General features: G+C 52.2%; 11 protein-coding genes across 11 annotated transcripts; 7 read left to right on the top strand and 4 right to left on the bottom strand.

Annotated features, from left to right (window-relative positions):
• Positions 1-459: 459 nt before the first annotated feature.
• On the bottom strand, positions 460-2,211 carry COCMIDRAFT_31473 (uncharacterized protein; the record flags this gene model as incomplete). Its single annotated transcript, XM_007683956.1, has 1 exon — positions 460-2,211. One exon carries the CDS (start codon positions 2,209-2,211, stop codon positions 460-462), a length of 1,752 nt encoding a protein of 583 aa, XP_007682146.1.
• Positions 2,212-2,895: 684 nt separating this feature from the next.
• Positions 2,896-4,650, top strand: COCMIDRAFT_79519 (uncharacterized protein; the record flags this gene model as incomplete). Its single annotated transcript, XM_007684041.1, has 2 exons — positions 2,896-3,089; positions 3,144-4,650. The coding sequence occupies 2 exons, from the start codon at positions 2,896-2,898 to the stop codon at positions 4,648-4,650; spliced, it is 1,701 nt and encodes a 566-aa protein (XP_007682231.1).
• Positions 4,651-4,895: 245 nt separating this feature from the next.
• On the top strand, positions 4,896-5,054 carry COCMIDRAFT_79514 (uncharacterized protein; the record flags this gene model as incomplete). The annotated part of the gene is made up of 1 exon (XM_007684040.1): positions 4,896-5,054. The coding sequence occupies one exon, from the start codon at positions 4,896-4,898 to the stop codon at positions 5,052-5,054; it is 159 nt and encodes a 52-aa protein (XP_007682230.1).
• A 478-nt stretch (positions 5,055-5,532) lies between these two features.
• COCMIDRAFT_79747 (uncharacterized protein) lies at positions 5,533-8,156 on the top strand (the record flags this gene model as incomplete). The annotated part of the gene is made up of 4 exons (XM_007684039.1): positions 5,533-5,832; positions 5,894-6,313; positions 6,361-7,143; positions 7,191-8,156. 4 exons carry the CDS (start codon positions 5,533-5,535, stop codon positions 8,154-8,156), a joined length of 2,469 nt encoding a protein of 822 aa, XP_007682229.1.
• A 528-nt stretch (positions 8,157-8,684) lies between these two features.
• Positions 8,685-11,088, bottom strand: COCMIDRAFT_31470 (uncharacterized protein; the record flags this gene model as incomplete). The annotated part of the gene is made up of 3 exons (XM_007683955.1): positions 8,685-10,361; positions 10,415-10,824; positions 10,878-11,088. The coding sequence occupies 3 exons, from the start codon at positions 11,086-11,088 to the stop codon at positions 8,685-8,687; spliced, it is 2,298 nt and encodes a 765-aa protein (XP_007682145.1).
• Positions 11,089-12,174: 1,086 nt separating this feature from the next.
• Positions 12,175-12,690, top strand: COCMIDRAFT_58884 (uncharacterized protein; the record flags this gene model as incomplete). The annotated part of the gene is made up of 2 exons (XM_007684038.1): positions 12,175-12,263; positions 12,318-12,690. Coding segments are annotated over 2 exons (462 nt in total), but the record flags the coding sequence as incomplete, so codon positions are not given.
• A 1,352-nt stretch (positions 12,691-14,042) lies between these two features.
• Positions 14,043-15,790, bottom strand: COCMIDRAFT_79598 (uncharacterized protein; the record flags this gene model as incomplete). Its single annotated transcript, XM_007684037.1, has 3 exons — positions 14,043-15,593; positions 15,645-15,699; positions 15,753-15,790. The coding sequence occupies 3 exons, from the start codon at positions 15,788-15,790 to the stop codon at positions 14,043-14,045; spliced, it is 1,644 nt and encodes a 547-aa protein (XP_007682227.1).
• Positions 15,791-16,294: 504 nt separating this feature from the next.
• On the top strand, positions 16,295-18,968 carry COCMIDRAFT_131 (uncharacterized protein; the record flags this gene model as incomplete). Its single annotated transcript, XM_007683875.1, has 3 exons — positions 16,295-16,397; positions 16,447-18,674; positions 18,723-18,968. 3 exons carry the CDS (start codon positions 16,295-16,297, stop codon positions 18,966-18,968), a joined length of 2,577 nt encoding a protein of 858 aa, XP_007682065.1.
• Positions 18,969-19,492: 524 nt separating this feature from the next.
• COCMIDRAFT_79685 (uncharacterized protein) lies at positions 19,493-20,142 on the top strand (the record flags this gene model as incomplete). The annotated part of the gene is made up of 4 exons (XM_007684036.1): positions 19,493-19,673; positions 19,727-19,776; positions 19,988-20,051; positions 20,105-20,142. 4 exons carry the CDS (start codon positions 19,493-19,495, stop codon positions 20,140-20,142), a joined length of 333 nt encoding a protein of 110 aa, XP_007682226.1.
• Positions 20,143-20,801: 659 nt separating this feature from the next.
• Positions 20,802-21,574, top strand: COCMIDRAFT_31466 (uncharacterized protein; the record flags this gene model as incomplete). Its single annotated transcript, XM_007683954.1, has 3 exons — positions 20,802-20,849; positions 20,905-21,330; positions 21,383-21,574. 3 exons carry the CDS (start codon positions 20,802-20,804, stop codon positions 21,572-21,574), a joined length of 666 nt encoding a protein of 221 aa, XP_007682144.1.
• Positions 21,575-22,084: 510 nt separating this feature from the next.
• Positions 22,085-24,847, bottom strand: COCMIDRAFT_128 (uncharacterized protein; the record flags this gene model as incomplete). Its single annotated transcript, XM_007683874.1, has 2 exons — positions 22,085-23,999; positions 24,048-24,847. The coding sequence occupies 2 exons, from the start codon at positions 24,845-24,847 to the stop codon at positions 22,085-22,087; spliced, it is 2,715 nt and encodes a 904-aa protein (XP_007682064.1).
• Positions 24,848-24,916: the final 69 nt, after the last annotated feature.

Raw genomic sequence — 24,916 nt, 5'->3', positions numbered from 1 at the left:
CGCGCCAACTGACGCGGCTAGTCGTGTGGCCATGTACCTATACAGTAGCATCTTCATGCAACCATGATGATCATGTAACACCAGCAACGCTCCTATACAACTTGCCTAATCCTTTGGGGCGAACGTGTCTGGTTGAGGTTTAGTTCGATCCGGGAATGGCCGTGACGCGACTTCCCATCGGAGAGCCTCTGGAGGCGTATACAGCACTAGTAAGTGTAGACTGGTCTTGCCGTAAAACAAGAATCTTATATATTTCGACCTTGACACTCGGCGCCCAAATACTTCAGCTGTCTGATCTAAGGACATGGGCGCCTATCAACCGCGGCGGACGAATACTACCATTCTTCTCGGATGTAGTGGTAAAAGGAGCTCATGTATAAGAGAAGAAGAAACCCCCTCATCCAATCAGAGTATGTGATGGACTCAAAGATACCGACATACCTACGCATCCTTCATCTCTTACGCCAGCCGGAGACCATTCTCCTCGGGCTTGAACCACTCTCTCAGCAAATCCTCCAAGATGCCATTAGCACCTTGCTTGGCCTCCTCACTACTCTTGCCCTGGCACTCAATGTAAAGCTTAATCTTCGGTTCCGTCCCGCTGCCTCGGACGGTAAAGACAGCCCCGTCATCTAGTTCGCAGGTGATCATCTGGGCGGTCGGGTCGATGGGCAGATCAGGCTTGTGATCCTCACTCTTTGAGTCATAGCCTAGTGTCAGATCGCGCCAACGCACAATCCTCCGCGCCCCGATAGTAGCTGGGTATGGGCTGCCAAATGCGCGAATGGCCGTAAACACTGATGTAGTCACAGATGGTGATGGTGACACGAGGTAGGTGTTTGCGTCTTCGAAATAGCCGAGATACTTGTAGAGTTGCTGCAGCTTGGCATAGGGTGTAAGCCCTTGTGACGACCACTGTGACGCGGCTGTGAGGAAAACCGCTGCAGCACTGATCGAGTCCTTGTCGTGCACAGTTTGTGGGATCATGTAGCCCAGAGCTTCTTCAAAGGCATACGCAACGTCGTAGCCCTTGCTCTCGAGCTGTCGCGCTACATTGCCGAGCCACTTGAACCCAGTCAACGTCTCTGTAAAGTGGAAGCCTTCCTTTTTGGCGAGCGCAGCAAGCATCCGGGAACTGACTGTGGAAGCCAGCATGGCAAGCTTCTCTCGTGGCTTCGAGGTGGGATAGCGCTCGAAGAGGTAAGAGCCAAGCAGTACTCCGAGCTGGTTACCCGTGAAGATGTGCCATTTATCACCCACCTTCTCTGCTGCCGCAAGTCGGTCCGCATCAGGGTCGCTAGCGAGTATGAGGCGTGTCGAGGACTTTTCTGCAGTTTCGATTGCCAGATCGAGCGCTCCTTTTTCCTCCGGATTGGGAAATTTCACTGTTGGGAAGTCTGGGTCGGGTTGTGCTTGAGCCTCGACAATGCTCATCTGAGAAGTGACTCCAAGAGTTTGGGCGCATCGCTGCATGGCGGGAAGTCCCACGCCGTGCATGGGGGTATACACGAATTTGAGTTCTGGATCCATTTTGACTTGGGCATGTTCAGGCTGTGCTGCATAGAGAATGGCCCTGTGGTATGTGTCCTGCACTAGCCCCAGGCTTCCCTCGACCAAAAGGGAGCTTTCCACTACCGAAGTGTCCCAAGTGACAGGCTTGAGGTTCTCCAATATAGACTGTGCAATGCCGCTATCGTGTGGAGGGATGATCTGGCAACCGTTTGACCAGTAAACCTTGTAGCCGTTGTCCTTGGCCGGGTTATGGCTTGCAGTTATCATGATACCAGCGGCAGCTTCAAGCTCACGCACACCAAAAGGAACCATGGGCGTATGACTAGGTTCCTCATACCACCACACCTTGATACCCTTTGCCACAAACGCGGCAGCCGTGAGCTTGGCGAATTTCTCAGAGTTGTGTCGCGCATCCCGGCCAATGACCACACCCCTCTTCTTTACATTTTCCTCAGTCTTCAAGAGGTATGCAGCCAGTCCTTGCGAGGCTTGGATGACTGTCAGCGAGTTCATGCAGGCGAAGCCGCCCTGCATTGGTCCTCTGAGTCCGGCAGTACCAAAGGCAATGCGGTGTCGCAGTCTCCTTTCAAGCTCATCGTGGTCGCCGCTGACCAAAAGCTTGTAGATCTCGTCAGTTGTTTCCTTGTCCTCGTCCAGCTCCAGCCACTCGCTCGCCAACTCTTTGATATCCTTGGCCATGTCTGTGGGCTGTGTCTGTACTGCAGATGGCGGTTGTGCTACGTGTTTGTTCAGGGGTGCTGAGAAGGGGAGGAGGAGCAAAGGAGCAGTTGGTGTAGTGTATAGAGTTCGCGGCCTGAACCAATATTGTGGAGTGACCTGGCGTGCAGTCAAGACTTGTCAATCTGGTGACGACGGAGTTGGCCGAAACAAAGCGAAACGCATGCCCAGGTGGGAAAGGGCTGCCCACTGTACATATTTATCTGCCCCCAATCGCACCAAACTTTGTGGGAATGCCCGACGTTCCAGAAGGAACCCCACGGCCCTGTTTTTTGCGCATAGAATGCGTATGCGTACATGAATGGCTGGAGTTCCATGGTTGTTTCTAGCCCCAACCATGTGACTACCAGCCAGGTGGGCGTGGAACGTGGGGCAATAGGGACGTGTGCGTGCAAGGCGCCGCAGGGTCCGCCGCCACGAGGAGCCGTCTACTCACCAACTTTATCAGCTCACCGTCTCCCGTTCCACTGCATGGCCCCAGCATTGCACCCCCACAAACATGCACTTCTCCTTATGAGCTACAACGTGATCTGTCTAGCGTTGATTCGGTCCGCCAATTGAGCCCTGCAGAGCGGCCGTTCATCTTGCATTGTATCTTTTGCGCGCACTCTCGTTACATCCTACCCCATCGCCCTGCGCCAAATCATGGCCACCCAGACAGACAGGAAATCCAAAGTGCTCAGCCGGCGAGACGTCGAGGCTCAGATTGCCAATGGGCGCTCAATTGTCATCGTGGACAATGCAGTCCTGAAGCTCGATGCCTGGCTGCCGTACCATCCAGGCGGTGACAAAGCCATCCGGCACATGGTGGGACGCGATGCAACAGATGAAGTCACTCGGTACGTCTCCTTTGATCATACAATACAGACACAGTGCTGAACTAGACGCTTTAGCTTTCACTCCGCGCAAACGCTCCAGCTCATGAGCCGCTACCAGATTGGTCGAGTCGAGGGGCGGTGGACCAACTTCCTACCACCGATACAAGGAGGAAAGTTCAGGACACAGGAGGAGCTCGATAAACTCTCCGAAGAAGAGTATGCGACGTCAGCCTCTTCCTCAGATCAAGAGGCTACTAGCTCTTCGTCTTCTGCCGACAACAGCCCGCTGTTTGAACCAGCAGACCGACCCTCCGATCCTCTTCGCAAGCGCAATGGCAACAACATCACCAGAGCCTCTTCGACCTCGAGCATCTCGTCAGCCGAGCTTGACCAAAAGTCTTCAAAAATGTCACTTCTCGACAGACGAACCCAGGAAGAGTTGGACTTAGATAAGGCCAAATACCCGGCAGTCGATTTTGTCACCCAGGACAACATAACACAAAAGTACCGTGAGCTGCAGGTGCGCATCAAGAAAGAAGGGCTATACGAATGCAACTATGGCGCATACGGCATCGAATGCCTGCGCTACGGTTCCTTCCTGGCCGCATTCCTGTTTCTGCTACATGCAGGCTGGTACATCACTAGTGCCATTCCTCTTGCATGTCTCTGGCATCAACTCACATTTACTGTCCATGATGCTGGACACATGGGCATCACCCACGATTTCACCACAGACTCTACTATTGCAATGTTCATCGCATCCTTCATGGGTGGCTTGAGCGCTTGCTGGTGGAAGTACAACCACAATGTCCACCATTTCGTCACCAACCACCCTGAACACGACCCGGATATCCAGTACATTCCCTTGTTTTCCATTACGCACCGTTTCATGGAAAGTCTCACAACAACCTTTTACGGCTGGGTTATGGAGTATGATGCTTTTGCGAAATTTATGATTCGCATCCAGCATTACACGTATTACCCGATCATGCTCTTTGCGCGCTTCAATCTTTACCGGCTGTCTTGGATGTATTTGCTCGGTGGAAAGGGTCCTAAGAAAGGCCCTGCGTGGTGGCACCGCTACTTTGAGATTATGGGTATAATGGTCTTCTGGACGTGGTACGGCTATGGGGTTGTGTACAAGTCGATACCAGACAACTGGAGCCGCTTCTGGTTTGTGCTCATCACCCATGCTTTGACCTCGCCGCTCCACGTACAGATCACATTGTCTCACTTCGCAATGAGTACTGCAGATCTGGGTGTTCACGAATCCTTTGCCCAGAAGATGCTGCGAACGACCATGGACGTTGACTGTCCGCAGTGGCTAGACTTCTTTCATGGAGGTCTTCAGTTCCAGGCTATCCACCATTTGTACCCTCGCATTCCCCGGCACAACCTGAGGAAGACGCAGAAGTTAGTGCAAGAGTTTTGCAACGAGGTGGATATACCATATGCGCTCTATGGCTTCGTGGATGGCAACAAGATGGTCATTGGGAGGCTGGCAGACGTGGCCAGGCAAGCAGCTATCCTCGCAGAGTGCCAGCGGACGATTATCGCAGAGGGTGATTATGGACTGCACTGACCATTTAGTTGCAACCATATACTTTCAATTAGCTACTAGGATCTGCTAGACCTCAATGTTACTAGACGCCTTGTCTTTGGCAAAATAAACTGGATGACCTCCATCTTGCAAGTGTGGCTCCACCGTCTTGACGTCGAGACTAACACTACTAACCTTTCCTGCCGAGGTCGTGCCAATTGCAGATGCCTGCCTAGATCATTCCCCGTCCGGATGAAGAGCCGAGTCTAAAACAAGATTGCATGTGCATGCTAGGTGGAGGCTGTCACCCAACATGTCCGCCGCGTTCCGCCGTTGAGACATACCGTATACCTCGGGCGGTGCCTGAGGTTGTAGATCACACCACCAAGACCGCTGACGCTATTCAAATCCAACCAAAGATCCTACACTTCATCTATACGACCTGATGGTTTCTAAGAAACGCCAGATGTTAAATGCCACAAAGAACGCGTTGCTACTAGCGTGTTTTTGTACCAACCCCACTTTGTGGTGGGCACATTAGGCCATGACGTAGCTATGGCAGCTACCAACTTGAGCTCGTATACGCCAAAAAGGAATTTGTCGCTATGATGAGATGCATATGCAGCACTAGAACCAATCGCACACTGTCAATGAGCCAGGACAACGTCTCCGGCCATGCCGCTGGCTAGTTCTTACCCTTACATATCCGGATGTTTAAAGCACTCCCTACCCTCTGCTTTGTTTTTGCCTTTACCTTGCTTCCTAATTACCATCTAATATCTTTTGCAACTCAAAAGTCTTCTTCTGGTCTCTCTTCAGACCTAGTTCACTTTTTGAGGATCATTGCCCATTGTCAAGTCGGATTACATACAAAGACGTCATCTAAATCGGAAAGCGACGCCGCTTTCCTTTTAGCAAATCATCATGGATGCAATGATAGCCAAAGCCCCGGCGGATCCCGAGACTGTTGCTGAGGATGTTGAGCACCTCAGTCTATCTCCATTTGGTCCTGCGAGAGCTTCTATAACCGAACATCCTCTCAGCAGCGATGAGGTACAGAAGATGACTGACTATTTCCATGCCTCTCTTTACATGTGTCTGGGCATGATCTACCTCCGGAGGAATCCTCTTCTCCGTGAGCCACTCACACTCGATCACATCAAGCGACGATTGTTAGGACATTGGGGCTCGGATGCTGGACAGAGTTTCACATATATCCACATGGTACGAATGCACGCATGCCAGGATAGCAAGACTCAAGTACTAATCAAATTACTCAAAACAGAACCGTCTCATCAAGAAATATGACTTGGACGCCCTCTTCATCTCCGGTCCTGGCCATGGTGCTCCAGCCGTTTTGTCAAATAGCTATCTTGAAGGAGTCTACTCTGAAGTGTATCCTCAAAAGGGAGAGAATGAGGAGGGCTTGAGGCGCTTCTTCAAATACTTCTCTTTCCCAGGCGGAATTGGATCCCATGCTACCCCCGAAACGCCTGGCAGTTTACACGAAGGTGGTGAGCTTGGCTACTCCATCTCCCATGCTTTTGGTGCAGTATTCGACCACCCTGATTTGATTGCTCTTACAATGGTCGGAGATGGCGAGTCTGAGACTGGCCCTCTGGCTACGAGCTGGCACTCGACAAAGTTCCTCAATCCAATTACCGATGGCGCTGTTTTGCCCGTACTACATTTGAATGGCTACAAGGTACGTTTGTGGATGCATATGCGAAACAATTGGCTAATCCAGTACAGATCAACAACCCCACTGTACTTGCTCGTATCAGCCACAAAGAACTTGAGTCACTATTTATCGGCTACGGATGGACTCCTTATTTTGTTGAGGGTAGTGACATTCCCTCTATGCACCAAGCCATGGCGGCCACTATGGAACGCTGTGTGAACAAGATTCGTGAATACCAAAAGCAGGCAAGAGACTCGGGCAAAGCCTTTAGACCTCGTTGGCCCATGATCGTTCTCCGCACGCCCAAGGGATGGACCGGCCCCAGCAAGGTTGACGGTGACCATTTCTTGGAAGGCTTTTGGCGCTCGCACCAAGTCCCTCTCACAAACGTGTTGAAGGACAAATCTCAACTCAAGCTGCTCGAGGAATGGATGCGTAGCTATGAGCCTGACAAGCACTTCGACAAGGACGGCAAGCTTATTCCTGAGCTCAGGGAGTTGGCGCCAACAGGCAATAGGAGGATGAGTGCCAACCCTGTTGCGAATGGTGGCTCAATCCGCAACAAGCTTCACATGCCTGATTTCCGCGAATACTCTGTCGAGGTCACAAAGGGTGGCGTTGCAAAGGTGGGAAGTATGAGTAACTTCGCCAACTTCCTCCGTGACGTGATCAAGCTGAATCCAAAGGACTTTCGCCTTTTTGGACCTGATGAAACACAATCTAACAAGCTTGGTAATGTGTATGAAGCGGGACAGAAAGTGTGGATGGGCGAGTACCTCGATATGGATAAGGATGATGGCAACTTGGCACATGAAGGCCGGGTAATGGAAATGCTATCTGAACACACTGTAGAGGTAAGAAAACCAGTCGAGATTGGAAAAAACTTGCTAACGCTATTCAGGGTTGGCTCGAAGGCTATATCCTCTCTGGAAGGCACGGATTGCTCAACAGCTACGAGCCCTTTATTCACATCATCGACTCCATGGTCAACCAGCACTGCAAGTGGATTGAGAAGTGCCTCGAGGTCGAATGGAGGCAAAAGGTTGCATCGCTCAACATTCTCCTCACATCAACCGTCTGGCGTCAAGACCACAACGGATTTACCCATCAAGATCCCGGTTTCCTCGACGTAGTAGCAAATAAGAGCCCCGAAGTTGTCCGCATATACCTCCCACCAGACGCCAACTGCCTCCTCTCAACAATGGACCACTGCCTCCGCAGTGAAAACTACGTCAACGTCATCGTCGCCGACAAGCAAGAGCACCTCCAATACCTTACCATGGACCAAGCCATCGCCCACTGCACCAAAGGCGTCGGCATCTGGGAATGGGCCAGCAACGACAAAGGCGAAGAACCAGACATCGTCATGGCCTCCTGTGGCGACGTCTCAACCCACGAATCCCTCGCCGCCACCGCCCTCCTCCGCACACACCTGCCCGACCTCAAAATCCGCTTCGTCAACGTCGTCGACCTCTTCAAACTCATCGACGATTCGCAGCACCCCCACGGCCTCAAGGCTCACGAGTACAAGGCTATCTTCACAGACAACGTGCCCTGCATTTTCAACTTCCATTCCTACCCGTGGCTCGTCCACCGCCTTACCTACGGCCGCAAAGGGCAGCAGAACTTGCTTGTGCGGGGTTATAGGGAGAAGGGAAACATCGATACGCCGCTTGAGCTTGCGATTCGCAATGGAACCGATCGTTATAGTTTGGCGATTGATGCGCTGGATAATATCCCTAGCTTGGGTAATAAGGGCGCGGCGACAAGGGAGAAGCTGCTTGATGAGCAGATTAAGGCGAGGAATTATGCGTTCCATGAGGGCGTGGATCCCAAGGAGACGGAGGAGTGGGTTTGGCCTTTTTAGATGGGGGGGACGGGAGTGATGTGTAGAGTCTCTTTCTTGTAATCTAATGATATGGTTTCTAATTGATCCTATATACAGAGTACATCCTGTCATACACATGTATCTGACACAAGGTACAACACCAGAAGAAGAGAAGATTGACCCAGCACAATGATATGATCAGTAAAACGATTTGATTTGATTTGATTTGATTATCAGACCTCTACACGGAGGTACGCATCTATCTATGCAAAAAAAGGGGGGGCGGCAGATCAACGCTGCCACACCCAAAATACCCAAAACACCACTACAAATGCAACTTACTAGTGGGGAACACACCCTTTTTGATGGCCGAAACAAACCACTGTAGTAAAATTCCCAAGAAAAAACGCCAGGGCACCATGCTATGGAGCGAATTTTTTCAAAAAAAGAAAGAAGGACGAGTCGCTAGCAAGAAAAAAATGCCAAGCTCCCCAAAAAAGATGCCGACAAAAAACAATGCATGCAAGGAATGTAGTGTCAACCCACCCGACTTATTTCAAAGTCACATCAGACATCGAGCCTAAGTCCAAGTCTCATGTTATCCACCGTCTTACCGCCCACACCCTTGAGCATAGCCAACGACTCGAGATCCAGGATTTCAGCATCATTCATTTCGACGAGGCAGTTCACAATGCTATCGGCTTTCTTTGTGCCGACGCCCTTGAGTCCCTTGATTTGGTTTACGTCGCGAGAGTTGATGATCTTGAGGAGGTGCGAGGTCCGGGGTGTGTGGCAGACGGGGAGCTTGGAGCGGGGAACGGAATCAGTAGTCGAGGCAGAGGCGGAGGCAGAGGCGGGGGCAGAAGCAGCAGCGGCGGTGTCACGGAAGACGGGTAGTTTCCTGGTAGTCTGCTTGGGTTTGCGGATTGGGGCTTTGGTCTTGTACTGGAAGCTGTCGTCGGAGGCGTCGGAGTCGGAGTCGTGGTCGGAGGGTGGGGCAGGGGCGAATTCCTCGTCGTCCTTGTCTTCTTCGGGTTCGTCGCGGTAGACCATTTTTGGCTTAGGGATTGACTTTACTGCTTTCAGGGGGCCCATGAGGTTTGAGACGCGGGCGGGGGATGGGTGGGAGGGTAGGCTGATGGGCATGGAGGCGTGCCTTTGAGTCTCTTCCCTCTTTGCGCGAATCTTCTCTTCCAGCTTCTTCATCTTGGCTTCTAGCTTGGCGTTGTCCGGGAAGTAAGGTTGTGCAAGATGGTACATTCTCAGTGCACTTGCATCCTCACCGCGGATGTGGTGTTGCTTTGCCATCAACAAGAACTGCAAGCCCTGTGACTTTCCATCCTCCTCTTTGACTTCAAGGCGTTGCTCAAGCTCATCCAACCGTTTCTGCAACTCGGCTGATAGCGCTGGGGCAGAATTGGTAGCGTCTTGCAGAGCCTTCTCCGCAAGCCTCTCGTCAACCTTTTGGGCGATGAGAGCTTCGATTGTCTCCTTGGTTAGTGTCAATTCATTTGGTCGTATCCGTGAAGCATTGTCCGCTGCGCGGAAGGTCTTTGTTGGTCGGGACGCAAAAGTGTTGCTGGGCTCAGCTGCACGCTTAGGAGCTTCCGCTCGTCGGATACCCTGATTCTGTGTAGTGTTAGAAACGCGAGGAGCAGCCTTGCGGGAATCAGAATATACAGAGAAGGCCTTTGTAGGCTTTTCCCCTTTCTTCTGCTTGTCGGCGTCTGCGACTGTGGTGTTGGTAGCAGCTACCAGTGATCGGAGCGGTTGGCGTGCCATGGCTGGTCCGCCAATGTTGCTAGTTGTCGCCAGAGGCTTAACTGCGGTCTTGTACATTGGGTCATTTTCCACCTCTGCGACTTCGATCTTCTTTGTGCGACTGGCAAAGTTCAGCGAACTGATGGTATCGAGATGGTAAGCGCGAGTGGGCGCAAGGTTCAGAATCATGACGGTCAAGCCCTTGTTCTGACCCAAAGACAGGATCCTGGTCATCTTGGACTCGCGGTAGGGTATCCTGCTGGCCTTCTTGTTCATAGCCTCGACACATTGCGCCAACACGAAGAGTGATTTGTTAATGGCCGAGCTTTCAATCAGGCGCTCCTTGTTGTTTTCTGTCCTGCGGTTGTCTTCTGATCCTGCCAGGTCAATACATGATGCGCGGCTGACGCGAACAATGTCTCCAGTAGTCTGGGTAATCTTGACACACAGAACCGCGTGAGAACGCGATGAATGCGCGTTGAGCTGTAGGACGGTTAACGGTGCTCTACCCAGACGCGTGCGAATAGATTGGTTACCTTTGTGGCGGATGTAGACCGGTTGAGATTGGCCTGGTCGTAGAGTTCTTCAAACTCCTTGAGTGTCGTACATGGCTTCTCAGTCAGGCCCACGACAACGGTCTTTCCGCGATTGTCCCTGATGGGCAGACCCGAGGGCGTTCGCTTCTCTGGTGGCTCGAACAAGTCGTACACGCGATCACAGTAGATCTCAAAGTACTCTAGCGCGACCTCTACCTCGTTGGCTCCGGCCGAGTCTTTTTCGATCTTCTTGCACCGTCGGAATATGGCGCTCAGAAGACGCGGAATGACACCCCTGTCGGCCAGCGACTTGCCTCCGCGCATCGTATGGGTCTTGCCCGTACCTGTGCAGCCATGGGCGAAGATGGACAGATCAAATCCACTGAAGAGGTGCTTTACTGTTGGGGCGACTAGCTAAAGGTCAATGCTGGCCACGGCACCCTGTTGCGCGTTGGAGACTCACTTTCAGCATCAAACAGCTGCTGCTGCGTCGCGTCCTGCTCGTAGACGGAGCTGAATTGGAAGCTGAAAGACTCGGCCTCGTTCTTGGGACTCGGTATGCGCACAACGGCCGGGGTGGTCTCGCCCTCGAGCTTCTCGGCCGTGACAATGGTATCCTTATCGACCTCTTGTTTCAGAAGAGGACGTATCCTCGCGACAACACGTACGCTCATGGTGGTGGCCCGGCGACGGCAATGGTTGGTGAAGGATGACGGAAAACAACAAGCCTAAATCTACAGAGAAGAGAATGCCGGGCCTACCGTTACGTGACGCTGCAGGTCTGCGTTGTTCAAAGGGCCCACTCACGCGCATCGCGTTTCTTGTCTCCCCTAGTCGCTTTTGGTCCGTTGCCTCGTCAACCTGTCACCGCCGGGGCGGAAGAACAAGCGGCACGTGCAGCCTCCCCATCACCCAACCCCGTCATCCACTCTTCCACCGATCCCCATACGACTGTAACTGACAATTGGGTACCGCCAATGCCCATGCTCTCCGTCATGGTGACTTCGCAAACCACTCAATGCTCCCTGCACGTGGCCTAGCCATGCCGCGGCACATTGTCAATGCAAAGAAGACCCGCTCACCGTCGCCTTTCTCCCCCACCGCCCCAGCACATGGGCATCGGCAGCACGACAAGCCAGGCACAGGCACGGTGTCGGATAGCGCCGACGAGCCTCATACCCCAGATGCTATTTGCAGCGCAGCCAGTCGTGTGCGTCGAGGGGCCAGACTGTTCCGGCGAAGCGCCTGGCCGTTGTCGCTGTGCTATGGCCTGTCGCCGTTTCATTGGCCCAGCGGTGAAACGTCAACCCAGCGCATCAGTGCTCCACAGCCACTCTTTGCATACTTACCGTACTTTCCACTGGGGCTTGACCAGCCTCTCCAAATTACTCGCTACTGCGATCATGCTGGGCCAATACCGCTCTTTGTGCCATGGTCTGGTCAAACCGCACTCAAACCGTGCTCAAGGCGGCTAATGCAGCTTCAAAACTGCTGGCAGCCCAGATGCCGTGATGCCCTCACGATAGCAATTTGAACGTCTAGGTTGTCTTTAGCTGAGACCCGTTGTTTCCTGTTTCCTTCCGTGCTTTATTTCCTTCTCGTTAGTTCTGTCTTGTCGGTCGTTTCATATCACTGTCCACTTTTCCTTGGTCTTTTCATCCAGTCTGTCTGTCGTTTTAACTAATCTCTTCCCAAGCGCTGGTATCGCACCGTTGATTTTTTCTTTCTTCCTGGTACTCTAATCGTAGCAAGCCTTCGCAATGGTCATATTTTCCAAAATCCTGCTGCTGGCAGCTTGTTCAACATGTGTTGTTGGTGGGCCGGTCCCAAGGAACCACCAGAGGCGCCAGTAAGACACTCGTTTCCAGCCACCCCAGCAAAATCACTCACTAAGCAACTCTAGGTTTACTGGATACTTCAACACTTCCTCAATAATTTCTTCAACGTCTGAAAAGGTAGTCGCACAACTAGACACTGCTCTAGTAGTAGAACCTATTCAGCCAACAGTATTCACATCGATAGCGCCGGGTATCACGTTTGTGAATCCTGATGGCGAGCCACTGGCGACACAAGATCCAGAAACTGTCCTATCGACATCTTTCATCACACCTACACAAAAGCCGACAACAGAGAAGTCATACAGTGTGATACCCACGTCCACCACTACGCCGGGCCTGAAACAAGCACCAGTCGAGAGCAGTCCAACACCCACTCTCTCTTCCGATGCCTTATCAGCACTGTCAAGCTCTGTCAAGGCTGCTGAAAACAGTACAGCTAGCGTTACTAGTCGCGAATATCCTAAGTTCACATACTCACCCATAGAGCAAGCGTCTTCAACTTCCCTAGCCTCAGTCACTCCTCCTACCAGTGAAACACCATCGCCTACCTCTAGAGGAATGCCTGGTTTTCAACATCCTGGGTCAGCAGCTCCAAGTCAACCATCATCGAACAGTAGCTCTAGCCCGACTACCGTTGCGTCATCCGTAGCAGCATCTAGTGTTTCTAGTGGTTCACCTGTAGTATCGTCCTCGAGATCTGCAGGTGACTTGGCGGATGTGACATCACGTATTATGGTCACATCATACACCACTGTGTACGTTTCTGCCCCGTCACCTGATGCGGCCATCACGGCACCTGAGAAGCCAGTGTCAGGGTCAGCTACGCCTACTCCGGTTATGACAAGCTGCAATGAAGGTCAGGAGGCAGTGCCACCTGTTGCCAGCTCAGCAGCTCTGGCTGTACCCTCGGAGTCTTTACAAGTGCCACCAGTAGTAATCGTTACATCGTTCACTACGGTCATGGCCACGCTGGCGTCCAGCGAGGCACCCCAAGTACCAGCCACGTCTACGGCACCCGAATCAGTAGCACCCAGCTCGTCAGCTGCTTCTTCTGCGTCTGAAGTGACTTCGGTGTCTGCAGAGCCAACACCACCTGCAGCTCCAAGCAGCCCCTCTCCCCCTTCGCCAGAAAGCTCAACGTCAGCACAGCCAACTTCGTCGTCGACACCCCCTGCAGAGCCTCCAGCGCAGCCGTCTCCATCCACCACTCCCACCCCGGAAAGTTCACAACAACCATCCCCCTCCGCATCTCCTTCTTCCCCAGAAGCCCCCACATCAACACCAGATGCCACCTCATCTCCCCCTGCACCGACAACTACCCCCTCCGCATCATCGCCACCACCGCCACCAGCACCTGAACCCACACCCTCTTCCCCGTCATCGTCGTCGACAACATCAGAAGGCCCCCTCATCATCACGCCCATTCCACCCAGTCAGATTTTTACCGTAACGGCTACGACGACGGAGAAGGAGACGGTTAGGGAGACGATCACTGTGACGGCTACGGCGTAGTGAGATAGTAAATATATTATGTTCAAGAAAAGAAAAGCAATCCCGGGAGGAGAGCAGAACGAAGATTGATTTGATACCCCTAGTTTTGCAGAACGGAGGGTTATTTTATTGTATCTATTGATTAGTACTTTTTTTACAGGTCGCAAGTCGATCATTTCGAATTATTTCATTACTATAGTTCCAATTTACTTGTCTCAAGTATCTACCATCTACTCAAGCGTGCAACACTCCAAACCCTCACTGTAATCCCCACTTCCCTCTCCCCACCATCCCAATCTTCAATACCCACTCTGCTCCTTTCCACCACCCCCGCCCACCCCTCCATCCTCATTATCACGACTCGCCTTTGCACCTCCTGCCGCATCCTCGATCCCCTGCGCATCACCCCTCAGCTTCTCAAAATACGCCTTGACGTCCTCCGCGCCAACCGCCTGACCCGACTCCGCAAACGGCTTCAGGAACGCAGAAACCTTGTCTCTAATATGCGCATATGCCATTGCGCCCTGGATGGCGCGAACACGATCCATGTTATTGAAGGCGGCTTCGCCGCGGTCTAGGATACTGCCTGTGCCGACGGATTGCGCGCCTTGGTCGCCGTCTTCGGAGACGGGGGGCTCGTAGGTGTCTTCTTCCTCAAGGAGCTGGGGGTGCAGTTTTAGCTGTGGGTAGCAGGTGTCGCAGTGGCAGAGGTGGTCGCGGAAGTCGGGTTTGAGGAAGAGGGAGAAGGGGGTTGTGAGAGCGGGTTCCGGCAGGGGGGGAAGAGAGGCGTGTTTTGGTGCTTCGGGGTTCTTGGGGGGTGTAGGGAGGGCGGGAGGGTCCTCGGGGATGCTGGAGAGGGTGCCACTTGGGTCTTCGGACTTTTGGCGCTTAGCTGGTGCAGGAGCTGCTAGGTTCGAGGGGGTCTGCTGCTCTTCTTCGTCTTCATCGGATGCTTTGCGTTTCTTGCTGTCATTCTCTGGGGGAGCGACAGTGACCTTCTCTGAGTGCGAAAGTGCAGTGGCTTTGTCATAGTATACTGGTGGCAGAAATCCGATTGAGCCCGCATATTTCTTGATCCATGGGTTTGCGGCGACGCACTTGTAACAGAGAAAGTGGTCAAAGTCATCTTCTTCGGGAAATCCTGGAGGTAGGGGCGGGTCGTCGTCGTCTTCTTCATCTTCGCCGCCAGCTACTGCAATATCGTTCCCATCGACACCATTGCTGTTTGTGACTGCATCGGCAATAGCTGTGTCGTTCGATGGCACCGTCTCTGCCACATTCCCGTTGGCCTTGTTCTCTCCTTCCGCGACCTTGTCGACACCCATGGCTTCGGTGGTACTGTTCTTCAATCCAGCTTCAGGTTTTTCGATCATCTTGCTGTACTCTTCTCGAGTGAAGCCAACTAAACACTCGGGATGCCACCAGTCCTCACCACAGCCACCCTCGTCACAACCTCCAAGCCCAAGGCATTGGAACATCGTGCCCTTCTCTTCATGAGGATCATATTCTTGACCGCAGCCGCAGAATTTATTTTGAAAGTTGTGGTTGTATTTGTTGGTTTTCGCGGGCTCTTCTCCGGTCACCTCGCCTTTCAGCCCAGTCTTCGCATTGATGCGAAGCGTACAGGGCGTCATGTCCGGTATCCTCGTAGTGCCACAATCGCATATGAAGTTGCGCTTGTTGAACAATTCAACGAGCGTGTGTTCGCCATGGCAGGAAATGGAGCATGAATAGCAGACACCTGCTGGTGTGTACTGCTGAGCGGACGAGGCGGGCGCGGAATTGCAAGTGAGACATGCATAAAGGCTTTGTCTTAGGGGACCAAGGTCGCGCGTGCAAGTATCGAATTGCTATTAGGCATCAGTAGGTGCGCAAGTGATTTGGCGTGTGTGCTTGCTCACGTATGGAAGAGCCTCGCGTGCTTCTGCCTCGAGGCTAAGCTGCTCTTTGATAAAGCTATTCGAACACAATCAGCGACTTTTACCGTAATTGTCTCACAGAAAACATACTCTGCTGCCGTCTGGGAACTTTCAGATGCTTGCGACATGCTGCTAGAGCGCGGCTTGGAAGACATGCTTATGGACTGCGAGTCGGCCATGATCACAGAGTGTCCCACTGGTGTCTGCTATTATAATATGGCTGTATGGGAACTGAAGAGGTGAGTCTACACTGAAGCCCTTGAAAAGCCTAAAAGCTGACTTGTTGGGATTGCAAGTTGTGGAGGGTTGTGAGGCCTATCAACGGTACAAGATGCGCGTGGTCACTGATTGGCTGCAGTCAAACCACTTTACGCGTGGAAAAGGAAAGCGCGACGCGGTCGTGTTGCTTGACCCTCTCCTACTCTCACCTGCAGCCCCGCACTGCTACACCCAATTACTATACGAAAGTCTCGTGCTTCATGCGAGGATTGTTAATTGAGTCAACATGAGGTACGTATCCTAAACACGCACGACTCAGACACCGAGCGCCAACCTCTAGCCCCTCCTTACCGCTAATACCACAATACTAACAAAGACTCAGCTCACCACCACCCCCACCCCTTCGCTCCAACATGTCGTCCGCAAATCGAGGCGCTGGGCCTGCTAGTCGAAGCAACAAGCGCGCGAGAGACGATGAAGACCTTCCCTCCTCAGCGGTGCATCCGCCGTCCAGTCGTAAGTTCGGTGCAAACAAAGGACACAACAAACAGCTAACGGCTCACAGCCATGGCCTCATCCCCTCCTATGCTGCCTAATGAAGATGATGCGGATATGCTTGACGACGATGACATTATCCGCGATGTTGACGACCTAGAAGAGGACGCAGAAGAGGCCGAGGGAATCGATCTGTTTGCCGATGACTTCGAGAATGACTATGCAGCCCGTGAAAACGATGCCTATGAGGGCCAGGGAATAGATGATGAAGGTGAATACGAAGAGCTCAGCCTTGCGGAGAGGCGGAAACTCGATGCAAGCCTGAACGCTCGTGACAGAGAGGCAAGACGCCGTATGCCCGCTGCCTTTTTGCCAGACGACGATGAGCAAGATGGCCTAGCAGGTCTAATGGGACGCCGCCGTGTTCGGAGACACCGCTACGACGAAGAGGATGATATGGACATGGCCGACGACATCATGAACGAGGAATTGACGCTTGAAGCGCTCACCGATGTCAAAGCTAATACATTGACCGATTGGGTTGCCCAACCACAGGTTGCCAGGACGATTGCGCGAGAGTTCAAGTCTTTCTTGACCGAGTACACGGATGAGCATGGTCACTCGGTTTACGGAGCCCGCATTCGAACATTGGGTGAGGTCAACGCTGAGTCCCTCGAAGTCTCTTTCGACCATTTGGCAGAGCAGAAGGCCACGCTAGCCTACTGGCTTGCGAACACGCCAACTGAAATGCTCAAGATATTCGACCAGGTTGCCATGGAAGTGACTCTCCTTCACTATCCAGACTACGAGCGTATCCACTCTGAGATCCATGTCCGTATCACCGACGTGCCTGTACAGTACACTCTCCGCCAGCTTCGTCAGTCACACCTCAACAGCCTTGTCCGTGTCAGCGGAGTGGTTACTCGTCGAAGCGGAGTTTTCCCGCAGCTGAAATATGTCAAGTTTGATTGCACCAAGTGCGGTGTCACACTTGGACCCTTCCACCAGGACTCCAATGTCGAGGTCAAGATCTCCTTCTGTCAGAACTGCCAATCGCGCGGTCCTTTCACAGTCAACTCTGAGCGTACCGTCTATCGCAACTACCAGAAGCTTACTTTACAAGAGTCTCCCGGAACTGTTCCAGCTGGTCGTCTGCCGCGACACCGCGAGGTTATTCTGCTTTGGGATTTGATTGACTCTGCAAAGCCTGGCGAGGAGATAGAGGTCACAGGTATCTACCGCAACAACTACGATGCCGCTTTGAACAATAAGAACGGATTCCCTGTCTTCGCTACCATTCTCGAAGCAAACTACATTGTCAAGTCTCACGACCAGCTGGCAGGCTTCCGCTTGACTGAAGATGACGAGAAGGAGATTCGAAGACTGTCCAAAGACCCACGTATTGTCGACAAAATCATCGGCTCCATTGCGCCAAGCATCTACGGGCATACTGACATCAAAACCGCTGTGGCGCTCTCACTCTTTGGAGGTGTCAGCAAGGAGGCGCCGGGCCGACACTCAATCCGTGGTGATATCAACGTGCTTCTTCTTGGAGATCCCGGTACCGCCAAATCCCAGATCTTGAAGTATGTTGAGAAGACTGCCCATCGTGCAGTCTTCGCAACCGGTCAGGGTGCCTCTGCGGTCGGTCTCACAGCCTCGGTGCGTCGTGATCCTATGACAAGCGAATGGACTTTAGAGGGAGGCGCTCTAGTGCTTGCAGACAAGGGTACTTGTCTGATCGACGAGTTTGACAAGATGAACGACCAAGATCGTACATCTATCCACGAAGCCATGGAGCAGCAGACCATTTCTATCTCGAAGGCTGGTATCGTCACGACACTTCAAGCACGTTGTTCGATTGTAGCTGCTGCCAATCCCATTGGTGGACGCTACAATTCCACAATCCCCTTCTCGCAGAACGTGGAGCTCACAGAGCCTATTCTGTCTCGATTTGACATTCTGTGCGTTGTGCGTGATACCGTCGATCCAGCGGAAGACGAGCGCCTCGCCAAGTTCGTGGTAAATTCCCATGGTCGAGCACACCCCCTTGTCAATTCAACGTACGGTTACTCCGACAAGGCCAAGGCGTCACAAAATGGTGATGACCAGATGGAAGTCGACGGAGATGCTCCAGTGAAGGAGGGCGAGATTCCACAGGAGCTTTTGAGGAAGTACATTCTTTATGCTCGGGAGAGGTGCAGACCCAAGCTCTACCAGATTGAACAAGATAAGATTGCGCGTCTCTTTGCAGACATGCGTCGAGAGTCCATGGCAACGGGAGCCTATCCAATAACTGTAAGTTGACTGCTTCTAAATGATTGTATCATCCACTAATGTTGCCAGGTCCGTCATCTTGAGGCTATATTGCGTATCGCAGAATCCTTCTGCAAGATGCGTTTATCCGACTACTGTTCATCAGTAGATATTGATCGCGCTATTGCTGTTGCGGTCGACTCTTTTGTTGGCTCGCAGAAGGTCAGCGCGAAGAAGGCCTTGGCAAGAGCCTTTGCCAAATACACTCTGAATCGACCTGGTGCTGTCTCAGCCCCAACTCGAGGAGGAAGACAGACGCAAAGAGCAGCAGCATAGACAAGGCTGTTGATGTATTTTGGTAGAATCTGACGGGTGTCACGTGGCAATGAGTTTATGGCTGCTGTTGTGTAACGTTGGACTAGAGTGCAATGATACCATATGAAGTAGCGTTGTATCAGCTAAAAATATTTTGACTTTTATATTTACGGGTTGCTCAATGTCCAAACTTCGCGTCTTCAATAGACGAGCTGTGCGCAATCAATCCTGAGCATAGTGATAGATTTTGCAAGGGCATCACGTGCATTTCACTTCTGTTCTGCCTGCCTAATTCGGATGCGACAGGCTGCATCAGCACCAAAGTGAAATTGCCTGCCGAACTTGAGACTTGAACTATTAGTCCCAAAAATGATATGCTCGCGGATGTGGTAGCTTAGTCATCATTTTATGGAGCTTAGTGCAAATCTTGGCGTCGTTTCGCCCACAGAATTTTGTGAGCGCACTACCTAGCGAACTTCCACAACTCACGACCGGAGCACAACAACACCCTTAGGAATTTCCCAGACAACTTCCTACGTGCAACGATGGCCCCCAAGAAGAACAAGAGAACCGCCGACTCCATCAACTCGCGCCTTGCGCTTGTGATGAAGTCCGGTAAGGTCACCCTCGGCTACAAGTCCACCCTCAAGAGCCTCCGCACTGGCAAGGCCAAGCTCGTCATCATTGCCGGCAACACTCCTCCTCTGAGGAAGTCTGAGCTCGAGTGTAAGTAAATTGGTTTTCGCGATTCCAAAAAAACATGGCTAACGTCACTTCAGACTACGCTATGCTTTCCAAGACCTCTGTCCACCATTTCTCTGGAAACAACGTACGTATACATTCCACCCTCTCTCATTGCCTAACGACGAGATGCCTGTACAACGGAGCACGTTGTATATGAGTTCAGATATTCTCGGCCTATACTATAAGGACAGAATTGGACAATAATGGGGTTCGTTGTACTGGTTCATCTCCGAGGGCTGGCTCTGAGAATTGGTCCGATTATGGCCATGGAGAGCTATCAGCTAACTTAATTGAAGATTGAGCTTGGAACCGCTTGCGGAAAGCTCTTCCGTTGCTCCGTCATGTCCATCCTCGACGCTGGTATGTTTTTGTTCGGCTTCTTTACATTGACGCGATCCGCTGACAGTATATAGGTGACTCTGACATCCTGAGCACCAACACCGAGAACTAGAGTGGTACTTCACATAGGGAAAAAATCAGTTAGACATGATACCTAGGGTGTGGCGTATGCTCGGCCTTGATGATATCCAATGAATGACAAAAGATTCATGAGCCATCTTCTCGATCTACCCTCTGCAATGTGACTCATTATGACTAGCCTGCCCGTGCTCTAACCATGTCATTGAGACAAAACTACGTCTCGCAAGCCGTCCGCGAGTTGGAGCAGGCAGTAGGTGATGTACACGAGCACATATTCGTGTATCTTGTATGCGCAGTGAAACAGCTTGCAATGTCACTTGTCTACATGGTATTGTTTCAGGAGAGGCGCGTATAACATGATGTTCGCATTCCGTTGCCACGGATCCCCCAGGATTGCACTTTGAGTGGCGCTTACCTGCTTGGAAATCAATGCGCTCGCTTAATCGGGTCTTGGCGTGTGCTGCGCAATATTGTGATTAGCAATCACCACTGACGACTTCCCTCGACTTCGCCCTCCGACACCTCCCCACTAACACTCAAATAAAGGGTAAGGTACGGCTGTCGCAATCAAATCCCCTGGCAGACGTTTTACTGACATCTTTATCAGTTTGCGCACACACTCACTCTTTCTCGTTTTCGACGCTCTCCGGACATCCGCTCATTGATTTCAAAGCAGGAAGAACCGTCACAATGGCCCGCCGTCCCGCCCGTTGCTACCGCTACTGCAAGAACAAGCCCGTACGTCAGACTGGAAATACAAGGAGAGGAGGACAATAGGCTGACTGGGTTACAGTACCCCAAGAGCAGGTTCAACCGTGGTGTACCCGATGCCAAGATCCGCATCTTCGACCTCGGTCGCAAGAAGGCCAACGTAGACGACTTCCCTCTCTGCATCCACTTGGTCTCCAACGAGTACGAGCAGCTGTCTTCCGAGGCTCTCGAAGCCGCCCGTATTTGCGCCAACAAGTACATGGTCAAGAGCGGAGGAAAGGAATCTTTCCATCTCCGTGTCCGTGTCCACCCCTACCACGTCGTCCGTATCAACAAGATGTTGTCGTGCGCTGGTGCCGATAGATTGCAAACCGGTATGCGTGGTGCTTTCGGCAAGCCCAACGGTCTTGTCGCTCGTGTCAACATTGGTCAGATCCTCATGTCCGTCAGGACTAGGGACTCTAACCGCGCTATTGCTCTCGAGGCTCTGAGGCGTTGCCAGTACAAGGTACGTTGATAAAATTATCTGTCAGTAATATTTCGAAACTAACCAGCTTCAGTTCCCTGGTCGCCAGAAGATCATCGTCTCCAAGAACTGGGGCTTCACCCCTCTCAAGCGCGAGGAGTACGTCCAGCAGCGCCAGGAGGGCAAGGTCAAGATCGACGGTGCCTACGTTCAGTTCCTCCGCAACAAGGGTAACCTCGCCGACAACATCCGCCGCTTCCCTACCGCTTTCGAGGCATCTGCTTAGATTTTGAGTTGAGCGAAATGGGTTGCTGTGCATGATGATCATGGGTCCAATGGAAATTCGGTTACGGCGTGATTTGTTTTCTTCATCGGTTATGGATGAAGGCTGGAGGGAGAGCCTCTGCGGCATGTAACTGTAGAGAACGACCAGGAACAGCCCGACAATGACAAATGATACAACAATGTCTGCTTCCCGCATGGCAGCGTGAGGAGGACGTGATGGTACGATGAAGACTAGCCAAGTACATGCCCAGTTTAACCAGTACAGTAGCATGGAATGCTATGGTGGTCAGGGCCGCCGATGTCAGATATCTAGACTTGATCCTTAAATGTCATCAGTGAAACAGGAGAACATGTTTGCAATGATGTGGCATTGATTCCTACTAACAACATTGCTACGCCAATTGTGGATTGAGTGGGAATAAGTAAAAGATCTTTGAATAAACGCCCAGTAATTCCCAGGCGCTCCACGCGAATGTTATCCAACCTCCCTTTCAAAAAAAAAGAACAAAGATTAAACGCCAACGCCCGCGCCCCGACCTTCAGCTTGGGCTCTAGAAAACTGTTGCAAAAGCTGTAAGACTCCCCCACCATTGTTCGCTGGTGCAACCGCCTCTTCTTCTTCATCGTCATCTTGCGCCAACCGGCTTGTTCGCCACGAGTCACCAAGCATACTTTCCTCCTCGATACGGGTGTGCGATGGACCAGGTGCATCGGAGACTGGTTGAAGAGGTGTACGGTACCGGTTCGCCCCCGCTTGGTGAGGCGAGCCACGCAGCATCGAGGCCGAAGAAGGCTGGTGGTGCGGATCAAGCATCATAGAGGTCATGGGCTCGTCTCTTGCCATGGGTCTCTGTCTCGGTGTTCTCTGCTGGAGGTTCTGGCGACCGGGTTGGTTTCGACTTGATGCTTTTGCGCCCATTTCTATTGGTTGAGCGGTCTGAGACATTGTGCCAAAGGTGTTTGGGAACTGTGGTGGGGGATGGAAGTTGCTGCGGCCTTGTAGACGACTGTTGTAGCCGCGACCGGAATTCTGGTATGTATCTAGGAAGCCGTAGTAGGAGGCCATCATCTTGTTGTCTTTGGCCATGAAGTAGTCTTCCCGAAGGTCTGGGTCTTCTCTGCGAGCACCGGTGCCGTTGGCGGGGATGTTGTTGGCGTTACGTGTCGTCTTTGTGGATGGGAACATGGAGTAGGAACATGTGACGCCTAAGCCGTCGACTACGATCGAGAATTCGCGGAAGAAGTCGACAATACGCTCGCTGCAATTGGGCAGTCTGAAAATGAGCAGGAAGGGGGTGATAACCATGCTCAAAATCTCCTCGGCAAATATGAGGATTTTGGGTTGGTAGAGTTTGGTGAACTCAGCGCGGACTTCGTCGGTATGTAGTCTATCACGCCACGATTCGGGTTCATAACGGGTGTGGTAGATGACATGATTAAGGTAGTAGGCTGGATCTGTGACTTGGTCTTCCTGAGGGCTGCTTCCCCTTGCGACGCGGTATACCGTAGTAAGGATACCAATCCAGAAGATAGCTGTCTTGCCAGGTGTGATTTCAAAGTTGAGGAACAACTCGGAGCCGAGAAGCGTAAATAATACGAGGACGAATGCGAAAGCACCTGCAATGAATGCGACAAATGATGATAGCTGCTCGGTCTTGTCTTTCGGAAACTGGGCGAGGTAGAGATTCGCGTATGGATAGGCCATGTTACGGCGACGGGCAAAGTAATGAGGAAGTTCGTTGAATTCGCGGAATTTCCACTGAGCGAAAGTCGTAAAGTCACGATTGCTGAGCTGACCCGGGTCCTTGTGGTATTCGGTGAAGTATTTGAATAAGTATGAGGCCAGCACAAAAACCACGGCAAAAGGGGCGCAAAGAATACTGATGATGCCAGTCCAGAAGAAACGCGTTCTCAATCGTTTCACGAGCTCCCGGCGGTTACGTTCCTTGAGGAAGCCTGGGTTGAATTGGCCATTTGGTCCGCTGAAGACGAAGTCCATAATGGCAAGGTTAACATGCCATTTTGTAGTCTCGGAGAAGATGTAGCGGTTGCCCAGGAAGGGCAAGGGGACCGTGACGTCAAGTATTTCCTTGTTGAATAGGGCGATGAGATAGTTGTCACGGCGCATGAGGCGGCCTGCGATATCAATAGCATCCAGCCGCTGCCTGCTTTTCGAGTCGAGCAACTTGCGTGTTTCTGGCGACAGGTTGGAGGCAGTAGTTAAGTTCAAATCTCGTAACGCCATGATGCGTGTGACGACTTGCTGCCATTGTATCGTTTGAATGTCGCAGTCGGGAATATCGAGTAAATAGTGATAGAAATCGTGCATAGCTCGCAGTCGAGGTATGTCTGTGACCATGTTATAGAATGAGTAGAGCCAATATATGACGAAGAGCCAGAGGGCCAGTATCCAAAAGCCGTGTATTCTAATTACTGTCAGTTGAAACTTTGTGGTATCAGAAAGAAGAACTGACCTCGCGGCACACTTTGGTACCAAGACCTGGCTCATCTTGTTGCTCTCAGGAAATTTGGAGTAGTCGATACACCATCCAAGAAATGTCATGAAACCCACCACAAAGGCTGTTTGCAGAAGCGTCAGGACCTTCCTCAGGAGGATCGAGTATATGCCACAGCCAACGTAATACTCATAAACCTCAGTCATATAGTTGTCCAGATCCGTCTGATTTACCCACAGCCACAAGGCTTTCTCCCGAGGATCTGCCGCGAAGTGTCCAGGTCTACTGGTATGCCCCCAAGGTTGTGAAGGTGCCCCTCTTCTGTCGTCGTCGTGAAGTCGTTGCTGTGTGCGGGTAGCATCCCACTGTGCCCGTGTCTGTCGCGTTGACGGGCCTGGTACAGGCATGGGAAGACCTTCACCGCGCTTACTTGAACCCGGTGCTGGCCCATGTCCGCCTTCTAGAAGCAGGGACTGTGGAACGTCGTCGTCGTCGTCGATAGGTGTAGTGCGGGCTGGCGCAGGCTGTCTCCATGCAGGTATGCGACCTGTTGTGTTGATGCCTGGTGGTGCGTTACGTTTGGTATCTGGAGAGACTGCGCGGCTCTCGGTCGTCATCTGGCTGGAGGAGGCTTCCTCAAGCAAGTGCGCCAGGTCCTGCTCCTCAAAGCGAGCACCAAAGTTCTCCTCGTCTATGTCCATCTCGTGCTGCTCGTCAGTCGAGACAGAGTCACGGTGGTGTGTAGTGTTTAGCGGTTCGTTTTCGTAGAGGTCGTCTGAGGCAGAGGGAAGGAGTCTGGATAGCAGGTTGGATGCCATCATGGTCGTTGTGCGGTATTGCGCTGGGCCAACGGGCGGGGCGCGTGGCCGTGCTGCGCTGGATGGGTG

Source organism: Bipolaris oryzae (assembly GCF_000523455.1).
Source record: "Bipolaris oryzae ATCC 44560 unplaced genomic scaffold scaffold_0, whole genome shotgun sequence".
Lineage (NCBI taxonomy): Eukaryota > Fungi > Ascomycota > Dothideomycetes > Pleosporales > Pleosporaceae > Bipolaris > Bipolaris oryzae.
This window is presented reverse-complemented; position numbering and strand designations above follow the sequence as displayed.